The sequence below is a fragment of the Labeo rohita genome, chromosome 16, assembly GCF_022985175.1.
Source record: "Labeo rohita strain BAU-BD-2019 chromosome 16, IGBB_LRoh.1.0, whole genome shotgun sequence".
Lineage (NCBI taxonomy): Eukaryota > Metazoa > Chordata > Actinopteri > Cypriniformes > Cyprinidae > Labeo > Labeo rohita.
The window spans coordinates 4,784,976-4,799,726 of NC_066884.1; the positions used below are offsets into that span (position 1 = coordinate 4,784,976).

At 32.8% G+C, this 14,751-nt stretch overlaps 1 protein-coding gene across 4 annotated transcripts in view; it reads left to right on the forward strand.

Annotated features, from left to right (window-relative positions):
• The window catches only part of csmd3a (CUB and Sushi multiple domains 3a), a 352,779-nt gene that overhangs the window by 175,353 nt on the left and 162,675 nt on the right, over positions 1-14,751 (forward strand). For all 4 annotated transcript variants that reach the window (XM_051131369.1, XM_051131372.1, XM_051131371.1 and 1 more), the window contains exon 31: positions 5,971-6,087. In XM_051131369.1, the coding sequence (XP_050987326.1) occupies positions 5,971-6,087 (117 nt within the window). The remainder of the gene's footprint in view (positions 1-5,970; positions 6,088-14,751) is intronic.

Below are 14,751 nucleotides of genomic sequence, written 5' to 3' on the forward strand. Positions count from 1 at the left end.
TGCATTGTGTGGAATGAGCCGCCAGGCCACTGGAACAAAAGCAATGGTTTTTGGTTACAGTGCAGCGGGTAACAACTCAGTGATTCAGTAATGGCTCATTGTTCTGTGCTATTTTGCAAATGATCTTCACAGAGCTGCTGATATAAAGCGTCGCTCCCCGCATCTCCTAGGAGACAAATGTTATGGAAAGAGTTTATATTCAGTATATTTTGTGATGTTTCTCTATGCCTAGGAGAGTTGGACTGAAAGACGAAAGTTTTACTTGTGCGTGAGCTGTGTGACTAACTAGTTGCTGACTAATCAGACAGATGCATGTTGGATTCAGATCCTCTGTTTACTGTTTTAATACATGTTCTTGGTCTAATCATCATCACCACGTTATTCCAAATAATAAAACATTTTTTGTTGTAATTGTTGTATAAAAAGCAATAACCTGCTTAGCTTCACAATTTAAACTTTCTTTTTTGGTTGCTGTCATAGATGTTTACATTTTAACCACATTTTCAGTCACCTGACTCCATTCTACTATAAAATACACATGTATTAGGTGTTTTAAATGTTTTTAAAAGCATTTGTTTGGTCATAAATACAATAATATTGTGGAATAATACAATTGGAAATAACTGTTTTCTCTTTTAATATATGTTAAAAGTTTTTTTAATTGGAATTCATTTATTGCAAAGCTGATCTAAATTAATATTTTTATTCAGCAAAACTGTTAAACTGATCAAAAGTGACTGTAAAGGTCTTTATAATGTTACATAAGATTTTTATTTCAAATGCTGTTCTTTTAAACTTTTTGAACTCAAATCAGCATATTAGAATGATTTCTAAAGGATCATGTGACCTTGAGGACCAGAGTAATGATCCTGAAAATTCAGCTTTGTATCATAGAAATAAATTACATTTTAAAAGATATTCAAATAGACAGCTGTTAATTTATAAGGTAATAATATTTCATATTTTTACAGTTTTTATTGTATTTTTGATCAAATAAATGCAGCCTTGGTGAGCATAAGAAACTTTTTTCAAAAACATTATTAAAAAAGTAATTTATTTTCAGTAGTTTAACTCTCAATTTTCATTATTCAACAGATTCCCAATAACTCACTGAATGTCCTATTACACATTCAAATCAGATTGCAGAAGTACAAGTAAAACTAGCCTTCAGTTAGCTGTGCCTCAACACTATTTACACATTTTTTTCTCTGTTTGTATGCCTCAAGTGCTAGTCTCTGTCCAGATCCGTCTCCTGCCAATTACCTCTGCTCTCTGTGTTGTGATAGAGGATGAGACAGCGGTCATAACACACTTCATTCCTGCCAGTCTCTTCATAGTTGTTGTTTCAGGCTTGTGCTCTTCCGCCTGCAAAGCATTGATTAATAATGGATGTGTTTGTGTTGGGGTCTCGTGTATGGACTGTGTCACCCTGTCGCATGTGCACACAAACCCACAAGAGCTAGACGGGGCATCTGACGGCTCTCTCTTACACTTCCTCCAGCTGTGAGACCAGCTCACGGGTACGAAGAGATTCTGGATTATGCGCTGCGGCTTACGTGTGCCTCTGGAGGGACAGGGACGGAGTGTACATGTGTATGTGTGGAGAGTGTGAATTAGGGGGTAGTTTGAGAGAACTGATCCTTCACAAAGGAAGTGAAGAACAAAATATACTTATCATCTGGCTTTATGTAGGTCTATAGTAGGGCTGTGCGATTTATTGGACCTTAACAATAGTCGCAGTGATTTGACAGCATTGTTAAAGTGCTTTTTATTTGGCCATTAAGGTTGCAGAAGTGTGTGTGATTATAACACTAGTTTTACTGTCTTTTCTTTACTTGTGTGAGTTAAGACAGAGATGTTTTAATAGCCACTCTTCTTTGTTAAACATAGCATTAAAGATTCATTTTGTGAATCAATTCGAACATTTCACTGAATTAGTGCAAGCACTTTTTTAATCATGTATTAAAATGTTTAGATAGAAAGATTGATAGATAGATAAAGTCCATAAAAACTTGCTTGTAACTTAATATAAATGTTAACTAAAATACAAATTTATATAAATATATATAAAAAAGCTTATTTAATTTTAGCATTTATAATTTTCATTTGGTTTGTCCAGATGTACTAAATAACTAAAACTGAAATTAAAATTAATAAAACTATATTGACATCTAAAAATGACAAAAACTAAAAAGTTTAATGAAAATTAAAATGCAAAATATAAATAAAAGCTATTCAAACTAAAAATTATAATATATATGTGATACTAAAATAATACTGATTGCAAATAAATGAAAATATTTTTTCAATCCATTTAGTTTTTGTAAATATTGAGAGATACTATATATTCAGAAGTTAGATCAGATATCTTTTTTTAAACAAAAGACAATAAAAATTGCATTTATGTTTTTCCTGTTCAGTACTTCTGTGAATAAGCTATTTCATATAACAGATGTTATGTATACGTATAGGCTACTAGACAAAATAATAGCTGAAATTGCACAGATGACCCTGTTCAAACGTTTATGAACACTTCCCATACAGCAAAAAAAATATTATTAAATCTATTTCAAAATATACAAAAAATTGCCAAAAAATACTGTATAAATATTTTTTAAAAGCATTTTAAAAATATATTTAGACATCTATATATATTTTAGTCCATGAAAAGGCATTTTCTTGACACAGAAATATATTTTGGTATATGATGGTTGAAACTAAATATATTTGTGTGCAACATATATTTAGCATATATTTCAAATATATTTTGGCCACAAAAAATATTTTTTTTGCCATATGGGTTGATTCTTAATGTGTGTCGTTAGCTGGATGATCAGTGACTGTTTCTTTGTTTTGTGATAGTTGTTTGTCCTGAGTTTGTCCTGAACTGCCCACTGCTCTTGTGAAAAGTCCTCTAGGGTCCTCCACATTATGTAATCTATGCATTTGATCCAGTGTATGATTTTGACATGCATGTTTTCACACTGAGGACAGTTGAGGAACTATAAGAGCAGAGGGTGAAAACTTTTGAAACTTAATGATCAGGGTAAACTGTACTTGTTTTGTCTTCTGTGAAATATTTAAATAACTTCTGTAGCTTCTAAAAGGCAGTACTGAATGAAATAAGAAGATATTTAAGCAAAATTTGCACATCATCATCCTTAGAAGTTTTCTCCCCCAGCTTAAATGCATTGTGTTGCCGCCTTAAGCATCAGTGAATGTTTGAAGCTTCTTGTAATAGTTTTGTATCAATCCTTCAATTGTCCTCTGTGCCTTGCAGATTATGTAATTTTCCAGCAACATCTATACATTTGATCCAGTGTATGATTTTGACATCCATGTTTTCACACTGAGGACAGTTGAGGAACTATAAGAGCAGAGGGTGAAAACTTTTGAAACTGAACAATCAGGATAAACTGTGATGAATCCCTCAATTGTCCTCAGTGTGAAAAGATCGGTCTCAATAATAAAGGCACTTTTGGAAAGAAATCACCACCCTTTGAATGTCATTGTATGAGTTGCATGTGTGTACTTCTTTCCTTTGAGACGCAGCCTGCATTTATAGATTTGTGAAACTCCAGCACTGGGAGATGTTTAAATTGACATGAAACATTGCAAACACTTTTCTTGTCATCTGCAGAGATGAACAATTATAACATGAGTCACAAATAATGATGTTCTTTGACACAGGAGTGAATGATTTTGGCGCTCTGATGTATTGACTCTGTCACCGTGTCTTGTTTGCTAATCCTCTGAAATTAATATTTCACAGAAGAATATTGCGGGATCAGCAATAAACCCACACCAAGACTTTGAATTTCACATCAAATGATGCAAACGTGGCAGCAGTTTTCCCACTCATGCAAGTCAAAGGCTATAAATGTCACTCGAAAGTAAGACTTATATTTTACGGAGTCGTATGACTGGATGAAAGGCTTCTGCCTGCCCCATTAGATCCTAATCACTTTTTATCCCACGTGTGCCGCAATTATTTTTGCCCATCTCTCTTGCATAATGCTAAATTGTTTCGCTTATTGTGAAGAAATAATTCAAACGGCCCTCTAATCAACTGCATAAAGACTGTATAGGTTGTATTTTAGAGTATGAGATTGAAAAGTATTATTGTCAGGCCTATTATTCTGTTCTAGCTGGTTGATGAATGACTGAGTGCTGTTAACAATGCTCGCTATAACTCCTGCCGCAGCTGTCATATCGTGCCACATTATGTAGATTTACACCTTGTTGTATGTTGCCTTTGTTAAACTTGGTTCAAGTACAAAGTTCCTCCTTAAATGAACCTTCAGTTAAAGCAAAAGTTTGTATTTTTGACAAATTTGTTTAGAGTCGACTGTCAGTGTCTTTGCTGCATAACGGTGGTTCACTTTTACAGTGAGACTCATCCAGAACAAAATAGTTTGGGCCCTGAGGCAAAAATAAAAATTATTTATACCACATGAAGCAAAGTATATTTTTAGTATTAACATTTAAAAAATGTCTTTACAAGGCAGTTTTACAATAAATAATGTTTATTTCAGTAACTTTTATAGGGGTTTATAATTTGTAATATTATTCAGCTATAATGTAAATACATACAGGACACCTGATCAGCATAAATTAATAAACACCTGGCCTTTTTTTAATAAAGATGACACAGTAAGTATGTGTAGAACAAACTAATTAAATCAACAGAAACGTGTTTAATATGTAAATTTAAACTACATTACATTTTAATGTGCCAAAAATGTATTTAGACACAAATTGCAAGAAACAATGCATCACATCAGTGTTATTTTAGTATTATTTATATGCTATGTTAATATTTATTACTATTTTTAATTAGCCTTTTCTTTTGTTCTTATATTTTCAGTTTTTAATTTTAGTTTTAGTAGTTTAATGTGCTTTGGCATGTGTATTTTTATTATTTTTTATTTTATTATTTTTTATATATATTTTTGTTGAGGCTTTATTTTTCTTTATAGTAATTTTAGTGCTTCAACTTAAACTCATTTTGTTTCAGTTACAGTTTTTTTTAATTTAAGCATTTTATCCAATATTTTGTATAGTATTTATATTTTATTTTATTTCAACCATTTTTTTTTATATTTCTGTTTAGTTATTTTCCGCTATAGTAATTTTAGTGCTTTGTCTAGTATTTATATTTTATTTTATTTCAACTTTTATTTTATTATTTTTTTCTGTTTAGCTTTTATTTTTCATTACATTTAAGTATTTTATCCAATATTTTCTCTAGTATTATTTTATTTTAACCTTTATTTTATTTTTGTACATTTCTGATTAATTATTTTCCAGTATAGCAATTTTAGTGCTTCAACTTTTTTCACATTTTTTTAAGTTTGAGCATTTTATATACTAAATATACTATGGCTAGTATATTTTATTTTATTTTATTTTATTTTATTTCAACCTTTATTTTATTTTATTTTATTTTTATATTTCTGTTTAGTTATTTTCTGCTATAGCAATTTTAGTGCTTCAACTTAATTTTTTTTTTAAGTTCGAGTATTTTATTCAATATTTTGTCTAGTATTTATATTTTATTTTATTTCAACTTTTATTTTATTATTTTTTCTGTTTAGTTTTTATTTTGCTTTATAGTAATTTTAGTCCTTAAACTTAAACTCATTTTATTTCACTTAATTTTTGAAGTTTAATACTTCAGCTAGTCTTTATTTTAATTAATAAAAACTGTTTTTTAAATATATTTTTCCTTTATTTGTTTCTGGATGTCACAACAGTGGGCTTTTGTGACATTTTGGCTTGTTTCAGTGTTTTTGCACCATAAATTTTGCACTTTTCCTGCTCCACATGCTAAATTAGTCTGTAAGACAAGCAATAAATGATTTAATTCACCTTTAGAGTCTTGTTAATTGCATATAGCTAATCGTTTGGTTGTGTTTTTAATATATACATGCATTCACACTGCATTTAACCTTTATTTGTGTCTTCCAGCTCCATGTGGAAGCCGGTCGACAGGTTCAGAGGGCACCGTTTTGTCCCCAAACTACCCACGCAACTACACCTCAGGCCAATCCTGCGTGTATGAGATCTCAGTGCCGGGAGAGTTCGGTAAGAAATACACTTTCAACCTGACCGCAAATGAATACAAATTAACGTCACAGCTTATTGATAGCAGACCATACGCTGCTATTGTACAAAGCACACATGTTCCGCTAATAAAAGAACCCTTTTAGCGAGAGGAAGAAAAAAATGGAAATTGAGAGGAAAAAAAACGGTTCTTTCTTTTCTCTTCTGAGAATTGCAGTTCCAGTAATTGAATAGGCGCAGTAGCCACAAATGAAATGTGCATTTGTGTATGTTTCTGCAACAATGCCAGAAATCCTTTAGTCTTAATGGGGTTCTAAAATCTAAATCCAGCGACTTTTTGCAGACCGCCTCTCGAGTCGTTTTGCCGAACATCAGGGGCGTCAGTGCAACCCAGCAGGATCAGGACTTCTGAAATGGTTTGGACTTGAAGTCTCTCGGGTGACTTAAATCCTCACATCAGAGCCTTATTTATCAGAGCCTCATATTTTATACATGCACGCACTATTTATTTAGTTTTTGCTTGTAACAGGCGACATCGACTGTGCGCAGCATGATACCAAACCGTCCAGGAACAAACAAGGGAAAATGCTTTAGTGACCTTACATGAACTGCAGAAACTTCAACTCTTCAGCGTCTATAGGATTACAGAGCTTGAACTGCGATTGTTTTTGTTGTTCATAGTGTTCTGTAGCTGTGGGCCACCACAAATGACACTTTATTGTGCTTTGACCAGCTTGTGAAAGGTTCAGGGCTGAAATGAAACCTTGAGATGAGACACAATTGATCAGGACCTTCAAGTGCAACTTTTTTTCTGTGGCTCTAAAGTTGCTGAAGTTATGCAGCCTGCGTTTTCATTGTGATGTATGAGACTATGTCTGCTGTGGCGTCCACAAGTCTGACCGCTTTAAAAAAGTAAGATAAATAAACAATGAAATGTTCAACACTCACAGCCCAAAAATGGGTATTTTGTTAGATAGTTTACCGTTAGATACTCACAAATTGTGCATCATTTACAGTACAAACAGTACTGAACTGTTGAATAAAATCAACACTGAACTAATTTAAGATGAGAAATTACACTGTTGATGTCTGTTGAGTTGCTTATACTTTAGCTGAATTTAACTCATATTCATATTTGATGAACTTTGCAATACTGACCGGTATTGAACTGATTTAAAACAATATTGTACTAAATTGAACTGAATAATGACATCATTGTCTTCTGTAGAGCTGACTTTTTTTTTTTCAAAATTGATTAATTTTACAACACTAACACTGTTATTATCTTATCTATTACCAAGCTGCTTTAAAATAACATGTTTAATTATTAGAATAACAATTATCTACTATCTATTTTTGTTAATGACAGTTATTAGAAATAAGGTCTTTATTTTATTTTATTTTATTTTGAGCTGTAAACATACTTCCATAGAAGAGTTATGACATTAAATGAAGAAATTTTTCTACAATTTTTAAATGTTACTACTGATAAAGTGACTCTTTTGTACAAATGGTCATATTTTCTTTTTCAAAATCCAAATTTAAAAAATAAAAAATAGTTTTTTTACTCAAATTATGGTCATAATATACTTTATATTATATTATTATAATATACATAATATTATTTATTGCAATAATCTACATTTTATATAATTACAGTAATATATTTTATTTATTACAATATAATATGCATTATAATTATATTTTATGATTTTTTAATGCATTTTTGCTGTTTGTCTCCCCACATTAATTATTTAATGCATTTAATTATTATTATTATTATTATTTATTTATTTATTTTCTTTGTGACAGGACTATTGCATTTAAGGCTGTTTTTGATTTTGTCATATTTTCTTTCTCAAAATCCTGTTTTATTTATTTATTTACTTTTTACTCAAATTATGCTCATAATATACTTTATAATCATATTATTGCAATAATATTCTACATTTTATATAATTACAATAATATATTTTATTTATTTCAATATAAGACGCATTAAAATAATATTTTATGATTTTTTAAATGCATTTTTGCTATTTGTCTCAGATTTTCTGGACCCCACATTAATTATTTCATGCATTTATTTATTTATTTATTTTCTTTTTTGTGACAGCTATTGCATTTAAGGCTGTTTTTGACTTTGTCATATTTTCTTTCTCAAAATCCTTTTTCTTTTATATTTTTTATTCAAATTATGCTCATAATATACTTTATAATCACATTATTTATTGCAATAATATTCTACATTTTATATAATTACAATAATATATTTTATGTATTACAATATAACATTTACAACATTTATAACGTTTTTCTCAGTCTTCCTGAAGCCCACATTAATTATTTCATGCATTTATTTTATTTTAAATATATTTTTTAATGACAGGACTATTGCATTTAAGGCTGTTTTTGACTCTTGGTTTCATGGTTGGTCTACAGCTGAGTTATATGGCGCCTGTCATACTGTAATATTTGGTTCTGAACCACGTTACAGTTTCATCATCAGTACCACTGGGAATTCTAGCAGCAGCTGTTTACCACTGTAGCAAGGGACTGTGAGAAGAAGATGCCAGTTTTGCTGTTTTATTCATGTTTTTGTTACTTTGTTGATGGTTTTTGCTACCAAAACTTTAAACTTTAGACAGAAAAACAAGTGTCGGTTTGCCACTGATGCACAGCAGGAGATGCAGCAATGAGAAATCCTTCATTTTCTAATAGCCAAAACACAGTAATTTCATATCAGTTTCAAACCTTACGTGAACCGTCTGGGAAGACACAAATTTGTTGCAAAAACTGCAGGGTGAAAAGACACGTCCTAAAATTAATTGGCTTAATAAGAATTTGAATAGCCCGTCTTTCATGCGTTTTATCAATTTCAAACCCTCTCAGTTTGTAGAAGTTTATATTAGTAAGTCTGTTTTAACTCGTCTAAATGTTTTTCTGGTAATGCTGGTAAGAGAACGATGCCGCGGGCGTCTGTCTTGATTATGAAAGTGTTCCGATTAAATGTACAGTAACTGTCTGTAGAAAGAGAGACACCGAATAGAGAACAGCAACTGCTGAAGGTCTTCTTAAAATATCACATCAAACAGGACTTGAAGTTCCCAACTCTTCAAAAAAAAAAAAAAAAAAAAAAAACTCATCTTAGAGTTTTAGTGTTTTCATCCTCAGAATCGAAATAGAACATGGTCAGTGACTTTTACTTTTTTGTATTTTTAAAGGGGTCATCGGATGCAAACTTCACTTTAACATGTTTGTTTGAACGTTAATGTGTGTTAGCGGTGTATGTACAAATATACCCTAAAATGATAAAAATCCATGCAGTGGTTTTTAATTAATCTGTAAAAATAATATCCCCTTTTTTAAAATGAGCCATTCTCAGATGTGGCATCACACCGACAGAGGCCACTCCCACGATAGTTGATTGACATGAGCGTCTTACCTTAGATCAGCTGTAACAGTCCGACCTCCATTGTTTCGATGCCGGAGCAGGGATGTAAGTTAGACAAGAATATCTCCGATTAAGCGATTGAGGTGTTGTGTTGCTGGATGTAATAATGAACATAGTGGTCGTCGTTTACTCCCGACATCTGAGCCGCTGAAGATGCATTTGTTTGTGAATGGAATGCGCCTCCCGATCTACATAATGCGTCTGTGTTTGCACAAATCATTCGTGATCCAGCTTCACCTACAGCAGAAGTGAGTATAATATTTTTTTAATAAATCTCTGCAATCACCTTTCCTAATAACGTGCTAGTTAGCAAGTTTCACTGCTAAATGCACTAAATGTGGCTAAAGTAATCTCTTAGAGCAGCAGAGAGAAGAGAGGGGTGGGGCGAGCAGAGCTCATTTGCATTTAAAGGAAAAATCCCTCAGAGTGGGATGATTTTTGCAGAGATAAAAAGGGTGTTGTTTTACACAACCATTGAGAATTTTTCAAAAGAAACTAGTATTTGGGTTTATGAACTGCTATAAAATGATGAAGTGAGAATTATCAGTTCTAGAGTTTTGCTTAGAAATTCTTAGATTTGTTCTTATGGCTGATTTTGGTGTTTATCGTTAACTGTTTTTCAGTTTCTGGGCAAGTTTCCAGCAACAATCAACAGTTTGTCTTTCCACTCTGATTGTGAAAATGCAGCACTATGTGAAACAATCACAGCCAATCAGAATATATTTGATGACCATATTTGAAGTGGGCAGTACTCGTCAGTGCATTGTCACAGAAAGAGAAACCAAGTGGTTCACAAAATGTTGTCCTCACTTTAATCATGTTGCACCTGAGTAGGACATGGTTAAATATACAGAACTGTTTAAAATTTTGGGGTCAGTAAGATTTTTTTAGGAATACTTTTATTTAGCAAGGATGCATTAACCCTCAAAGACCCAAATATAGAAAAGAAAAACAGAAAAACTTTCACCTTTAAAATGTTGTTGTAGGAGGCCTCTAATGCAGAAATAAATGGGTTTTTACATTTTAGTAAGTTTTGAGGAATATGTTGTAATATTGTAACGTTGGGCTCTTGGGTAGCAGAATTCCAGTGTTTTTACTCACTATCTGAACAAATGCAGAGGACACTAAACGTTCATTTGCAGGGTGTAATGCTTCTGTAACCTTATACTATATACATTTTAACCACAAATGCTCATCTTGCAGTAGCTCTAAGATGAACCAGAGTACACAGATGAAGAACTAACCACGCGTGACCTTTCCAACATGATTACCAATCTTTTCACTGGATTCCCTTATTCCTCGGCTCGGATTGTGTAGAGCCCTTTAAAGCTGCACTGAAACTGCAATTTGGACTTTCAACCCGTTGGCCACCATTGAAGTCCGTTATATGGAGAAAAATCCCGAAATGTTTTCCTCTAAATACTTCCAGGACAACAATTTACAGATAATGTACTCACCCACTTGTCATCCAAAATGTTCATGTCTTTCTTTCTTCAGCTGTAAAGAAATTATGTTTTTTGAGGGAGACAATTCAGGATTTTTCTCCATATAATGGACTGATATGGTGCCCCGATTTTGAACTTCCAAAACGCAGTTTAAATGCAGCTTCAAACGTTCCAAAATGTGGTTATAAACGATTCCAGCTGGAAAAGAAGGGTCTTATCTAGCGAAACGATCGGTTATTTTCATAAAAATAATACAATTTAAATACTTTTTAATCTCAAACGTTCGTCTTGTCTTGTCCCTAAACTCTGTGTACTATGGTTCAAGACAGTTAGGGTATGTCGAAAAACAATCGTATTTTCTCCCTCAACTTAAAAAATTATTTCAAAATCATCCTACATCACTGCAGAAGTACTGACCCAGTCTTTGCAAAGTGAACATGCAAAGATGATCAAACACCCTTAACAAAAAAGGTAAAACAGCGATATAGGATGCTTTTGAAGTTGAGGGAGAACATGAGATTGGAGACAGGAGTTTTTCGACATACCCTAACTGTCATGAACCGGGAAAAAAACATTTCAGCCAGAGTAAGACAAGACGAGCGTTTGGCATCTAAAAGTATATAAATTGTATTATTTTTATGAAAATAACCGGTCGTTTCACTAGATGAGACCCTTCTTCCTTGGCTGGGATCGCGCACAAGCGCATTTGGGATCGTTTGAAGCCGCATTTAAACTGCATTTTGGAAGTTCAAACTCGGGGCACCATATCAGTCCATTATATGGAGAAAAATCTTGAAATGTTTTCCTCAGAAAACATAATTTCTTTACGACTGAAGAAAGAAAGACATGAACATCTTGGGTTGAGTACATTATATGTCAATTTTTGTGAAAGTGAATAAATTCTTTAAATTAATCAAAAATAACAATAAAGACATTTATAATTTACAAAAAAAAAAAAAAAAATGTATGTGTGAAACTGAAGACTGGAGTAATGGCTGCTGAAAATTCACCTTTGCATTACAGTAATAAAATACATTTTTAAATATATTTTAATAGAAAACAGTTGTAATAATATTTTACAGTATCACTATTTTTATTGTTTTTGGTCAAATAAATGGTAATTTTCTTTCAAAATCATTAATGAATTGCACCGATCCCAAACTATATGTATATTTGTTATGCTCTTTCCTACGTTTAAAGTCAAAATCATTTCAAAATGTTTACTTTCTTAATATTAGTTCCCAGATTAATTGTAAATGATGAATCATGCTTTTCCACTTTTCACAATCTAATCAGTTTCTTATCAAGGTCCTCTTTACATTAATTTTCCTCACTTGGAAATGTGTTATGGATGTAAAAAGTTCTGGAAGGAAATATGGAAGTAAAATGTTTCATGTTGACTTTAAAGTCTGAAAAGAAAACTCTACAACATCCATTAAGGTTTTTTTGTTCAAAAATGCGACATCAATAAAATGTCGGGGCACTAACTTAGGGATATTTTCACCTATGAACAGAACTGTCGGAAGAATTTATTTCTCATTTAAGCTCGTCAATTATACAAGACCTTTTGAACAGAATACTAAAGCAGTACCCTGTTTCTTTGGCCAGCTTTTAATGTTTAATTATTCTGTCACAAATAATAAATCCAGGCATGTTTTAAATAGCATCTGTCTTTTGAGAGCAAAACTGAATTATTCACAGCTGCCAAAGGAACGCCTTAGGCATGAATTGTACATATTAGACTCCAGCGTGCATGTTTATAGAAAGTTGTCGACCAACCGTACATTGTGCATCTGGGCACCATGGCAGAAAATCTGTTCTTGTTGTACCGTAGTCCCTCAGCGTTTCTAGCGTGTGAGAAATCTTGGCAGCGTCGTGAGAGCTACTACATTAGGGACTCTATTAGATTTATGTAAACCTCAGCAGACAGCTTCGTGTTTCATGCAGCGCCCGGGTCTTTTTATGCCAATCACAATGTCTTCGATGTATAGTTGCATTGCTCATGCTAATCCCAACTTGCTCCCTGTCAGCAGTCCAAATTCACACCCCCTTAAACTGGTGGCAGATGCTCCAGAGAGCGCGAGCGCAAAAATCTCGCCCCGAGGACACGTGGATCGTCCCGGTACGGGGGCTGCGCGCATGAGCGCGAGGACATGCCCGCGGGCCTGTGTCGCATCAAACGCCGGCGAACCACTGCAGCCGCCCACACACATAGCTGCGGATTCAACAAAGCCACCGCACACTCGATCGCCCAACTGCGTGCATTTCCATCTTTGAGTGGGGACATCGGTCGTTCACAATTGTTGCACCTTTAACTCCAATCAAACTACAGGTTATTGCAATTAGCGCCAGTGTTGAAAAACCAAGCTCTGAACAAATATTAAAAGCCATTTAACCGGTCCTTCAGTGTGTAATATAGGAGCTGTTTCAGAATGTAAACAGTCTGCAGAGTTACAAAGCTCAAATGATGCATTGAAGTCATGTTGGGAAGATCGTACGCTCTTAAAAATAAAGATGCTTTAACCATTTTTGGTTCCACAAAGAACCATTCAGTCAAAGGTTCTTTAAAGAGCCATCTCTTTCTAATTTTTTTCTTATCTTATAATCTGAAGAACGTTCTTTCGCCACAAAGAACCTTCTTCAGATGTTAAAGGTTCTTTATGGAACCATTTAGACAAAAAAGGTTCTTCTATGGCATCATGAAGCACCTTTATTTTTAGTGTATTTATGAGTTGAATAGACATGAACTTCACAATGATGTAATTAAAAAAGAAGTTTTGTTCATGTACAGTGTTTCCCCTAGGATTCTGGTTTTGTTTTCCGGTGGGTGTGGGTGGGGGGGTTAACAATCGTTTTTTTTTCAGTACCTTACTTTTTGTGTAATAAGAAAAACATTTCAGTAAAAAATAAGTAAAAAAAAAAATCTCAATTTCAACATTTTGAACAATAGGGTCCTACAATCGTTTTCTTTTCTTTTATCAGAAATTCTTGTTTTATTTTTTCTGATAATCAAATGAAGGTATTAAACATTTATTTTTTTTAATAAAATGAAAATTAATCCCTTTTATTTGTTGCCAAACAAACAGATGCTTTTCTGTTAAAATTAATACATGGAAGAAAAATTGTGTGAATATTCTGTTAAAAAACTTGTAATAATAATTGTAGTATTTTTTTTTCTACAATTAGATGGTTAATCTTGTTGTAATATTTATTTTTTCAGCATTTAATTGTTTTATTTAAAATTGCCAGAAATAGGAATATATAAACACCTACATTATACTGTACTAAAGTAATACAAGACTAATACATTTCTGTTACATGTTAAACCGTACTTTTTATTTTGACAGGTTGCCGGTTAGTTTTTGTGTGTATACACTATGATATGATGCTAATTTTCTCAAATGAAATGGTAAAATTCACATGAAATGTGAATATAATGTCATATATAATGTCATGTGTCATATAATGAGACACAGAGGCCGAAAACCACCGCAAGCCTCACGTGTGCTTCAGTATTTGTGTAGTAAACAAAACCGCATCTCCGCCATTCATTTATGCAGAGCAAAGCAGAATATGGAAGATTTTTTTAAATCGTCTTTTTGCGTTTTAATATTCACAGACACTAGTGCATATCGCGATTCGAATTAAGTGAGAGACCTTCTTTTGATTTATTCATCCAAAAATGTATGAATTCTGTGGCATTCCGTGCGATACAGTAAATTTGTTTTTATGAATGGACGTTTTCGTGGAGGAGAAATTGTAGACGAGCATCCACATAGAGACAGA